The 10,749-nt window shown below is 41.5% G+C and overlaps 7 protein-coding genes across 7 annotated transcripts; all 7 read right to left on the bottom strand.

Moving 5' to 3' along the window:
* Nucleotides 1-1,109: 1,109 nt before the first annotated feature.
* Nucleotides 1,110-1,625, bottom strand: TM35_000072430 (reticulon domain protein; the record flags this gene model as incomplete). Its single annotated transcript, XM_029023689.1, has 1 exon — nucleotides 1,110-1,625. One exon carries the CDS (start codon nucleotides 1,623-1,625, stop codon nucleotides 1,110-1,112), a length of 516 nt encoding a protein of 171 aa, XP_028884885.1.
* A 554-nt stretch (nucleotides 1,626-2,179) lies between these two features.
* Nucleotides 2,180-3,028, bottom strand: TM35_000072420 (chaperone DnaJ protein; the record flags this gene model as incomplete). Its single annotated transcript, XM_029023688.1, has 1 exon — nucleotides 2,180-3,028. The coding sequence occupies one exon, from the start codon at nucleotides 3,026-3,028 to the stop codon at nucleotides 2,180-2,182; it is 849 nt and encodes a 282-aa protein (XP_028884884.1).
* A 171-nt stretch (nucleotides 3,029-3,199) lies between these two features.
* TM35_000072410 (uncharacterized protein) lies at nucleotides 3,200-4,309 on the bottom strand (the record flags this gene model as incomplete). The annotated part of the gene is made up of 1 exon (XM_029023687.1): nucleotides 3,200-4,309. One exon carries the CDS (start codon nucleotides 4,307-4,309, stop codon nucleotides 3,200-3,202), a length of 1,110 nt encoding a protein of 369 aa, XP_028884883.1.
* Nucleotides 4,310-4,839: 530 nt separating this feature from the next.
* Nucleotides 4,840-5,355, bottom strand: TM35_000072400 (reticulon domain protein; the record flags this gene model as incomplete). The annotated part of the gene is made up of 1 exon (XM_029023686.1): nucleotides 4,840-5,355. The coding sequence occupies one exon, from the start codon at nucleotides 5,353-5,355 to the stop codon at nucleotides 4,840-4,842; it is 516 nt and encodes a 171-aa protein (XP_028884882.1).
* Nucleotides 5,356-5,909: 554 nt separating this feature from the next.
* On the bottom strand, nucleotides 5,910-6,758 carry TM35_000072390 (chaperone DnaJ protein; the record flags this gene model as incomplete). The annotated part of the gene is made up of 1 exon (XM_029023685.1): nucleotides 5,910-6,758. The coding sequence occupies one exon, from the start codon at nucleotides 6,756-6,758 to the stop codon at nucleotides 5,910-5,912; it is 849 nt and encodes a 282-aa protein (XP_028884881.1).
* Nucleotides 6,759-6,929: 171 nt separating this feature from the next.
* On the bottom strand, nucleotides 6,930-8,012 carry TM35_000072380 (uncharacterized protein; the record flags this gene model as incomplete). Its single annotated transcript, XM_029023684.1, has 1 exon — nucleotides 6,930-8,012. One exon carries the CDS (start codon nucleotides 8,010-8,012, stop codon nucleotides 6,930-6,932), a length of 1,083 nt encoding a protein of 360 aa, XP_028884880.1.
* A 561-nt stretch (nucleotides 8,013-8,573) lies between these two features.
* TM35_000072370 (C-1-tetrahydrofolate synthase) lies at nucleotides 8,574-10,445 on the bottom strand (the record flags this gene model as incomplete). The annotated part of the gene is made up of 1 exon (XM_029023683.1): nucleotides 8,574-10,445. The coding sequence occupies one exon, from the start codon at nucleotides 10,443-10,445 to the stop codon at nucleotides 8,574-8,576; it is 1,872 nt and encodes a 623-aa protein (XP_028884879.1).
* Nucleotides 10,446-10,749: the final 304 nt, after the last annotated feature.

Genomic DNA, 10,749 nt, shown 5'->3' with positions numbered 1-10,749 from the left:
AAAAAAAAAGATCATTCTTTTCTCTCCTAATCTCGTTTTTCCACCCAGTCATTGAAAAAAACAATGTACAAAGAAGAAAGCGTCCACCTATGAATGCATACATTCATACATACAGAGGTATATACATTGCATTTTTTTTCCCCACTATGATCGCATCATTAAAAAAAACACTGCGCTTTTCATTCATCTCTCATTTATCGACAAAAAAAAAAATCACGTCTATCAGGTACCTTTCAACACGTATCATGACAAATAAAGCCGCAAATATGAAGACAAACAGTAAAAAAAACAAAACATACACAAGAGTGATGAGCAAAAGGAAAGAAAAAAAAAAAAGTACACAACAGTATTCTCATGAACCTCAAAAAAAGGAAAAAAAAGGACGAACAAAATAGAGACAAATATGAAGAAAAAAACACANTTTTTTTTTTTTAAAGGAATGTATGTGTAGTGTGTATGTGTGGTCTTAATTCTACTAAGTCAATGCTTTCACTCTCTCTCTCTTCTTATTCTTTTTATTTCTTACTATTTTTTTACGATTATACTTCAACTACCCTTTTTTTTTCCAACGGAAAAAGAATGAGTAAATTGCTTAAAAATTACCAATTATATTTTATATGATTTACACATACAAACGAATAAAAAAAAAAAAAAACACCAGATACAGAAACAGAAACACATAACGCGAAACAAAACAAAAACAAGACTTCAACAACCGCACAGTTCAGTGACAGCCACATCCAGAAAAAAAAAAATACAAAGGTAAGAGGAATAATTAGGGAAAATTTACATTAAATACTACAAACCCATTAGCCTCTTTTCCAGAAACGCATGACTTGATTGGTTAACGTGGATTCTGCTGCTTCCCTCCCTTATTCTCTTCTTCCTATTTACTCTTTTTCTTTATCCTTGCTTCCTTCAACACGTCAAGGTTTCATGCGCTGTTTCTTTTTTTTTTTCTTTTATTTCTCTCTCCATTTTTTTTTTTTTACTAGCTTTCTCATGACTTTCGCAGAAACGAAAAAAAAAAGTTATATAATCTACGGGGTACAGAAGTAGTTCCCTGTCCACCACTGTCCCTATCACCCACCCCTCCTCACACCACAGGGTTACTCGCTCTTCTTGGCGACCTCATCCACAGAGGTCTTGATCTTTCCAATGTACTTCTCAAGGTGCTCCTGCGCCCGTGCAATCACGGCGTCGATGGTGTCCTTCTTCCGCTCGTACACCGCAGGGAGAGTGAAGGCCAGCACGACAGCACACACCGCCAGAGTTACATCAGACATCAAGTTCCCGAGAGCAGCGGCCACAACACTCGCCACCGCAACAGCCGCCGAGGCGCGTGTGTCGCGCCACAAGACGAGTTCGTGCAGCTTCTCGAGTGCATCCGCCACCCGTGGGGCGAGAGAGTCCACCGCCCGCTGGATGTCGTCCGACGTGAGAGTGCAGCGCTTCGTGACGTTGGCCACCAGACCAGCAGCAAGGAGCAGCTGGAGAACGCGGCAGGCAAATGTTACTACCGTATATTCCATCATACAAAAGAACATAATGAAAAGAAGTGTGCTGCCCAGCATGGCACCAGTGACCTTAGGGCGGTGCCATGCAAGAACGTCCCACAGGGACATCCCTCGGCACTCGTTCATGAGACAGAAAGTCATAATGAGGTTTTCTTTTCTGTTACTTAAATCTTTATTCTTTTTTTCTCAGGTGGAATCACAGGGTGTGGCGCACTCGTGTCTCCGTCCGTTTGCAAATACAACTTGGTCAAACTTTCTTTCCGTTTTAAGAATTAGACACAGAGAAAAAGAAAAAAAGAAAGAAAAAAGAAAAAGTGTGTGTGTGGCAATGACAATAAGGAACAGGTGGAAAACGTGTGATTTACTTCCTTACTAAATGAAGGAAGGTCAAACAGGTCAGAGAAACCGAGAGCACAACAACCCAGCGTGGAGAGGTATATTGGTAAAGAAAAGAAAACACTTTATGGCTGAACCCGCTCTCACATTTTAAAACTTGAGTAAAACCCTCTGCAACTGGAAGGCAGTATACGGGACTATACAGAGAGCATTGGCAAAAAATAAAATAAAATAAAGAAAAACTGACTGAAAGTGAAAATAGCACTGCTAGAAATAACATTCAATATCTTTTGCGTAGGCAAGGATCTGTACACATAGCTTTGTTACTAGGTTGGCCAGGGTGAGGCTCTGTATGCCTTATGAGCCAGAGTAAGTGTCCAGTCGTCGTATTCGAGCCCCTTCGTATGCATTCTTTCCAAAAGAGTCTCTACACTCTCGGTTATGATGGTTTCGGTGAGCCCTGGTTTGGGGAAGTCCGTGTAGAGCTGCAGCAGTATGTGGTACAAACCTGCGCCAGCTCGACGTTCAGTGTACTGTTCCCAGTTATCCATAGCGGCAAAGCAAGCCTGCAAGTGTGTCTCCCCATAACCTGTGATGAGGTGTAAACGTCGCAGCAACAATGCCAAAGGCTCACTCACGTCGATGATGTCGAAGCAATGACTGCGCAGTGAACTAAGAAGAAGTTCCTCCATCTCTTCAATACTTCGGGAGTGTGAAAATGCAGCATAAAACATTTGGCGTTGTCTACGGTGTAACTCCGTCCTGGATTCATACCACGTACTAGATTCCTGCTTGTGATTTTCATCTCTCCACTGTTTGTCCTCCATATTTACTGATTCAGAGGTATTCTCTCCATCGTTCTTGCGATAACGTTCATGTACGCGGCGGGTGCATTCTTCGTACGCCCACGCAATTTTACGGAAGCCTTCATCAGTACCACCAACGTCAGGGTGTTCGGTTCGACATTTAGCACGATAGGCTGTTTTCACCGCTTCAATACTACTACTTTGGCTAATCCCAAGAGTTTTAAAGGGACAACGTCCTGAAAGGGAAAAGTCCTCTCCATGACCTTTGCTGCTGATAAAGCACCTTGAAGTGCCACTTACATATTGGTAGATCGGTACTTGTGTACATAAAGAAAAACACACTCTTTTCAGTGACCCCTTTCCTATCATGAGGATAATATTTTCAAAGAATCATCATCCAATACCCCATTGACTAACAGAAACAAAAAGGGAGGAAAACAAAACATTCTTCTATCACCCACTAATCTTACCAATAAGTTCTTTAACAGCCAATGTGTTCTTACTATTCCCACCCCAACCACAAAAAATAGCTTGTCACTTTCATACCGCATACGGTAGCCAACTTTTCCCAGAATAAATGTACTCATCCACAGTACAAGCGGGCTGTATGTCTCGGTACTGCGTCCAGCGTTGCAGGAACTCTGGCTTTGGAATAATCTTTCCACCGTATTTTCCCTCAAATTGTTTCATGTAGTCTATGCGGAATCCCCAATACCACAAGTCGTAACCGCACCTCTGTAGCGACTCACCCAATAGCTTTGTTAAGATAGTTCCGAACCCCTCAGCAGATCGTTCAAGCGTAAACATTGTGAAATCATGATACACAGATCCAAGAGCATAACCCAAACAACCAGCCATCACCTTACTGGTACTTTTTTCCAACAGTTCCACACACATTATACGTACACCAAACTTAGGTGATTTTGCCATGTCAGCGAGTAGGGCGACATAATCATCATCCAACCACGTACTATTCGGTGGACCTGAGTGATATTCCTGCGCCAAACGCAGTGAATCACCAATATTACGATTCACCACAATCGCGAATTTATTGCTTGCAACAAGACGACGAATCTTTTTGTTTCTCCTCCACTCAATACCTTGGTAACGAAGGTCAATACAGAAGCGACCGTCCTTGCCGTTTGGAAGCACAAATATATTGACACCACAGATCTCAGACGGAAGCGCAAAAAGAGAGTGGTAAAACAGGAGCATAAGAAGTTCCTGGACCGACTTTGTGGGCTTCTCTATAAACATGTAGTTTTCCTTCTGAGCTTGCACACACTCAAGAAAGTCATCAGAGAAGGGTTGGTCAGGGTGAATAACAGCAGATGGTTTGCACATAATCATGGGCCCGAAAATGGGTTTTGTCCTTACGAGAATTTGCACAGCTTTATCTTCGCCAGAAAAACTTAATGACACACAATACTCGCAATCCGGTTCCAACGCCCACAAAACCGCAACGTAATCACTCGACGCACCATCACTCTTTTTAGCACAAATAGGGAATGACTGCTGCGATGGGGCAGCACTACCCGTAAAGGATTCACAGGAGATTACTGTGAACGGATGTTCCGAAAACAGTTCGAAGTAGTTAAACTCATTTACAAATCGGATTCTTGTCCTTATAATATTTACTTCATTTGCCATCAAAAACATGCAAGGTCTACTTGACCAAGTGATCTATTGAACAGAATATACAAGTACAAGAAAGTGCAATTCACCACACAGCTAGAAAAATAAAGAGGATTTCACACAACAACAAAAAAAAAAAAAAACAGACGTCTTATCCAACAACAAACACAAAAAAAAAAAATTCACAGAGGCGACTGCAACGCAGAAAATAATTAGGGAAAATTTACATTAAACACTACAAACCCATTAGCCTCTTTTCCAGAAACGCATGACTTGATTGGTTAACGTGGATTCTGCTGCTTCCCTCCCTTATTCTCTTCTTCCTATTTACCCTTTTTCTTTATCCTTGCTTCCTTCAACACGTCAAGGTTTCATGCGCTGTTTCTTTTTTTTTTTCTTTTATTTCTCTCTCCATTTTTTTTTTTTACTAGCTTTCTCATGACTTTCGCAGAAACGAAAAAAAAAAGTTATATAATCTACGGGGTACAGAAGTAGTTCCCTGTCCACCACTGTCCCTATCACCCACCCCTCCTCACACCACAGGGTTACTCGCTCTTCTTGGCGACCTCATCCACAGAGGTCTTGATCTTTCCAATGTACTTCTCAAGGTGCTCCTGCGCCCGTGCAATCACGGCGTCGATGGTGTCCTTCTTCCGCTCGTACACCGCAGGGAGAGTGAAGGCCAGCACGACAGCACACACCGCCAGAGTTACATCAGACATCAAGTTCCCGAGAGCAGCGGCCACAACACTCGCCACCGCAACAGCCGCCGAGGCGCGTGTGTCGCGCCACAAGACGAGTTCGTGCAGCTTCTCGAGTGCATCCGCCACCCGTGGGGCGAGAGAGTCCACCGCCCGCTGGATGTCGTCCGACGTGAGAGTGCAGCGCTTCGTGACGTTGGCCACCAGACCAGCAGCAAGGAGCAGCTGGAGAACGCGGCAGGCAAATGTTACTACCGTATATTCCATCATACAAAAGAACATAATGAAAAGAAGTGTGCTGCCCAGCATGGCACCAGTGACCTTAGGGCGGTGCCATGCAAGAACGTCCCACAGGGACATCCCTCGGCACTCGTTCATGAGACAGAAAGTCATAATGAGGTTTTCTTTTCTGTTACTTAAATCTTTATTCTTTTTTTCTCAGGTGGAATCACAGGGTGTGGCGCACTCGTGTCTCCGTCCGTTTGCAAATACAACTTGGTCAAACTTTCTTTCCGTTTTAAGAATTAGACACAGAGAAAAAGAAAAAAAGAAAGAAAAAAGAAAAAGTGTGTGTGTGGCAATGACAATAAGGAACAGGTGGAAAACGTGTGATTTACTTCCTTACTAAATGAAGGAAGGTCAAACAGGTCAGAGAAACCGAGAGCACAACAACCCAGCGTGGAGAGGTATATTGGTAAAGAAAAGAAAACACTTTATGGCTGAACCCGCTCTCACATTTTAAAACTTGAGTAAAACCCTCTGCAACTGGAAGGCAGTATACGGGACTATACAGAGAGCATTGGCAAAAAATAAAATAAAATAAAGAAAAACTGACTGAAAGTGAAAATAGCACTGCTAGAAATAACATTCAATATCTTTTGCGTAGGCAAGGATCTGTACACATAGCTTTGTTACTAGGTTGGCCAGGGTGAGGCTCTGTATGCCTTATGAGCCAGAGTAAGTGTCCAGTCGTCGTATTCGAGCCCCTTCGTATGCATTCTTTCCAAAAGAGTCTCTACACTCTCGGTTATGATGGTTTCGGTGAGCCCTGGTTTGGGGAAGTCCGTGTAGAGCTGCAGCAGTATGTGGTACAAACCTGCGCCAGCTCGACGTTCAGTGTACTGTTCCCAGTTATCCATAGCGGCAAAGCAAGCCTGCAAGTGTGTCTCCCCATAACCTGTGATGAGGTGTAAACGTCGCAGCAACAATGCCAAAGGCTCACTCACGTCGATGATGTCGAAGCAATGACTGCGCAGTGAACTAAGAAGAAGTTCCTCCATCTCTTCAATACTTCGGGAGTGTGAAAATGCAGCATAAAACATTTGGCGTTGTCTACGGTGTAACTCCGTCCTGGATTCATACCACGTACTAGATTCCTGCTTGTGATTTTCATCTCTCCACTGTTTGTCCTCCATATTTACTGATTCAGAGGTATTCTCTCCATCGTTCTTGCGATAACGTTCATGTACGCGGCGGGTGCATTCTTCGTACGCCCACGCAATTTTACGGAAGCCTTCATCAGTACCACCAACGTCAGGGTGTTCGGTTCGACATTTAGCACGATAGGCTGTTTTCACCGCTTCAATACTACTACTTTGGCTAATCCCAAGAGTTTTAAAGGGACAACGTCCTGAAAGGGAAAAGTCCTCTCCATGACCTTTGCTGCTGATAAAGCACCTTGAAGTGCCACTTACATATTGGTAGATCGGTACTTGTGTACATAAAGAAAAACACACTCTTTTCAGTGACCCCTTTCCTATCATGAGGATAATATTTTCAAAGAATCATCATCCAATACCCCATTGACTAACAGAAACAAAAAGGGAGGAAAACAAAACATTCTTCTATCACCCACTAATCTTACCAATAAGTTCTTTAACAGCCAATGTGTTCTTACTATTCCCACCCCAACCACAAAAAATAGCTTGTCACTTTCATACCGCATACGGTAGCCAACTTTTCCCAGAATAAATGTACTCATCCACAGTACAAGCGGGCTGTATGTCTCGGTACTGCGTCCAGCGTTGCAGGAACTCTGGCTTTGGAATAATCTTTCCACCGTATTTTCCCTCAAATTGTTTCATGTAGTCTATGCGGAATCCCCAATACCACAAGTCGTAACCGCACCTCTGTAGCGACTCACCCAATAGCTTTGTTAAGATAGTTCCGAACCCCTCAGCAGATCGTTCAAGCGTAAACATTGTGAAATCATGATACACAGATCCAAGAGCATAACCCAAACAACCAGCCATCACCTTACTGGTACTTTTTTCCAACAGTTCCACACACATTATACGTACACCAAACTTAGGTGATTTTGCCATGTCAGCGAGTAGGGCGACATAATCATCATCCAACCACGTACTATTCGGTGGACCTGAGTGATATTCCTGCGCCAAACGCAGTGAATCACCAATATTACGATTCACCACAATCGCGAATTTATTGCTTGCAACAAGACGACGAATCTTTTTGTTTCTCCTCCACTCAATACCTTGGTAACGAAGGTCAATACAGAAGCGACCGTCCTTGCCGTTTGGAAGCACAAATATATTGACACCACAGATCTCAGACGGAAGCGCAAAAAGAGAGTGGTAAAACAGGAGCATAAGAAGTTCCTGGACCGACTTTGTGGGTTTCTCTATAAACATGTAGTTTTCCTTCTGAGCTTGCACACACTCAAGAAAGTCATCAGAGAAGGGTTGGTCAGGGTGAATAACAGCAGATGGTTTGCACATAATCATGGGCCCGAAAATGGGTTTTGTCCTTACGAGAATTTGCACAGCTTTATCTTCGCCAGAAAAACTTAATGACACACAATACTCGCAATCCGGTTCCAACGCCCACAAAACCGCAACGTAATCACTCGACGCACCATCACTCTTTTTAGCACAAATAGGGAATGACTGCTGCGATGGGGCAGCACTACCCGTAAAGGATTCACAGGAGATTACTGTAAACGGATGTTCCGAAAACAGTTCGAAGTAGTTAAAATCCCGTAGAAGACGAAGCCCCATAAAAACGGTTTTCTTTTGTCCTTCTTCTTATTCTTTATGATTGCTGTTCTCTTTTTTTTCACTCTTTAGTTTTGGAACTAAAGAGGAAATAAAGGGGAAAAAGCAAACTTTGGGACTACACATGTAGATGGAGAGAAAGAGTTGAAAGAAAGAAAGAAAGAAAGAGGGAGAGAATTTTGAAGGGTAATCAACGTTAAGAACGGTTAAATAATTTGGTTTAACATTATCAAGAGAATAAGGAAATAGAATAAGAAAGTTAAGCACATAACATAATCCAAAACGTTATCATAAACTATGCCAATGTAGCGGTGTTACCACCTTTGAGGAACCCATTAGAGAGACACATAAGAAAGAAAAAAAAAACAAATAATAAAGAGAGAAACAAACAAACAAATAGTCAAATAAATTTTGTAGGGATACCACTCCTAACAATTAAATATGAATTTTTTTGATGTGTAACTTGGGTACCCTTTACTTTTCAATAATTTCATACCAGTACTTAGTAACATCTGTACTAACCCATAAACTCCATAAAGAGTTTATATATTCTTCTATAATTACCTACGATAATCCTGTGATAGCACCAGTATCTCCGTCAATATCTATGTTAAAGAAAGCTGGTCGTGTTGGAAGTCCTGGCATAGTGGAAATATCACCCAGGATTGGAAATACAAACTTCGCACCACAGTTTACCCGAACATCACGAATGGGTACAATAAAACCTGTTGGAGCTCCTTTTAGTGATGGATCATGGGAAAAACTATATTGCGTCTTAGCCATACAGATAGGATATAAACCAAAACCACGATGCTCAAAATCTTCCAATTTCTCATTAGTATCATTAAGATATTCCACACCGGCGGCACCATATATTTCTTTGCATATCTTTTCTATTTTCATTTTAAGGCTATCCGTATCTGGATATAGGAAACGAAAATCTGCCTTTATTGTTTGGGTCGCACGAATAAGAGCATTAGCAAGGTCCACAGCTCCTGCCCCTCCCCGAGACCAGTTGTTTGTTACAACCACATCAAAAGCACCTGCTTCACGTAAAGCAAGTTCTTTCACAATATCCAATTCCATTTTGGTATCTGTAGAAAATTCATTAATAGCAACAACAACAGGGACACCAAATTTACGTATATTTTCAACATGACGTAAAAGATTTGAGCATCCATGACGAAGGGCATCAATATTTTCAATAGAAGCCTTGCTTGGTTCAACTCCTCCATGAAATTTCAAAGCACGGAGGGTTACAACAACAACTGCCGCATCAGGTCTCAGTCCACTGGTGCGACATTTTATATTAAAAAATTTTTCACAACCCATATCTGCACCGAAACCTGCTTCAGTTAAAACGAATCCATTTTCTCCAGCAAGTTTTAATCCAATTCGATCTGCAATAATACTACTGTTACCATGAGCAATATTTCCAAATGGTCCCGCATGCACAAGAATGGGTGTTCCTTCCAAAGTTTGCATAAGAGTGGGTTCAATTGTATCTTTCATTAAAACAGTCATAGCACCAGCACAACCAATATCTTCTGCAGTAATAGCTTCACCTGATACACTTTTTGCTACTTCAATAGCACCAAAACGATTTCGCATATCATTTAAATCTTTGGCAAGAGCAAGTATAGCCATTAGTTCAGATGCCACACTTATTTCAAATCCTGTAGTTCGTGTCATTCCTTTTTCTTCTTTTCCTTGTCCAATTGTTATTTGACGTAACATTCTGTCATTCACATCCATTACACGTTTCCAAGAAATGGTATTAGGATCAATATTTAAACGAGCAAAACGGACTCGTTCTTCAGGTGTTAAATCTTTTGGATCATCCTTATGAATACCAAGTTTTTCCAATCTTTTTTTCATAATAGATGTAAAGTTCTTTAGTTCAGCAGTAAGACGTCGAAATAAGGCTTCATCACTTTGGGTGCGTTCGTGAAAAATTCTTGCATCTATAGCCGCTGCGAGAAGATTATTGGCAGCTGTAATAGCATGAATATCTCCTGTACCATGTAAATTAAATTCTTCCATAGGAATTACTTGACTATATCCTCCACCTGCAGCCCCTCCTTTTATACCAAATGTAGGGCCTTGTGAAGGTTGACGAATACATGCAAATGTTGGTCGTTGTAAATGTGCACATAGTGACTGTGCGAGTCCAATTGTTGTTGTACTTTTCCCTTCTCCTAATGGAGTGGGACTCATACCTGCAACAACAACATATTTTCCAGGTTTTGTATTTTCAAGACGCTTTAATATGTCAAGTTTCACTTTAGCCCTTGTAGAGCCATAAGGACTCAGTTCTGAAGGGAGTATACCAAAGGCTGCCGCAATACGTGAAATCTCAAATGGTTCTACACTTTGGGCAATCTCCAAATCACTCGGTACAGGGCTTTGGCACTGAAGACAGCGAATAGTTGTCATTGATGCAGCAAAACAGTTACAAAGGAAAAGAAAAGACAAAGCAATAGTAAACTTACTACTTTCTTCAGTTAACGAGTGTAGGTTGTGTTAGAAAGATATACTATAGGTCAAGAAAGAATAAAAAAAAAAAAACGAAAGAGAAAAAAAAAAGATAAATTTTCACAGATATTCACTACCCTGTTACTAAACCATCAGCAATCCACCTTTTTACCAAAAAAAAAAAAAAAAAAAGATCAACAGAAAACAACAAAAACCACAAGAGAGGGAAGAACAACAACAACAACAACAAGAAGAGGAACAACAA

This window comes from Trypanosoma theileri, assembly GCF_002087225.1.
Source record: "Trypanosoma theileri isolate Edinburgh chromosome Unknown TM35_Tth_7_V1, whole genome shotgun sequence".
NCBI classification, from domain to species: domain Eukaryota; phylum Euglenozoa; class Kinetoplastea; order Trypanosomatida; family Trypanosomatidae; genus Trypanosoma; species Trypanosoma theileri.
This window is presented reverse-complemented; position numbering and strand designations above follow the sequence as displayed.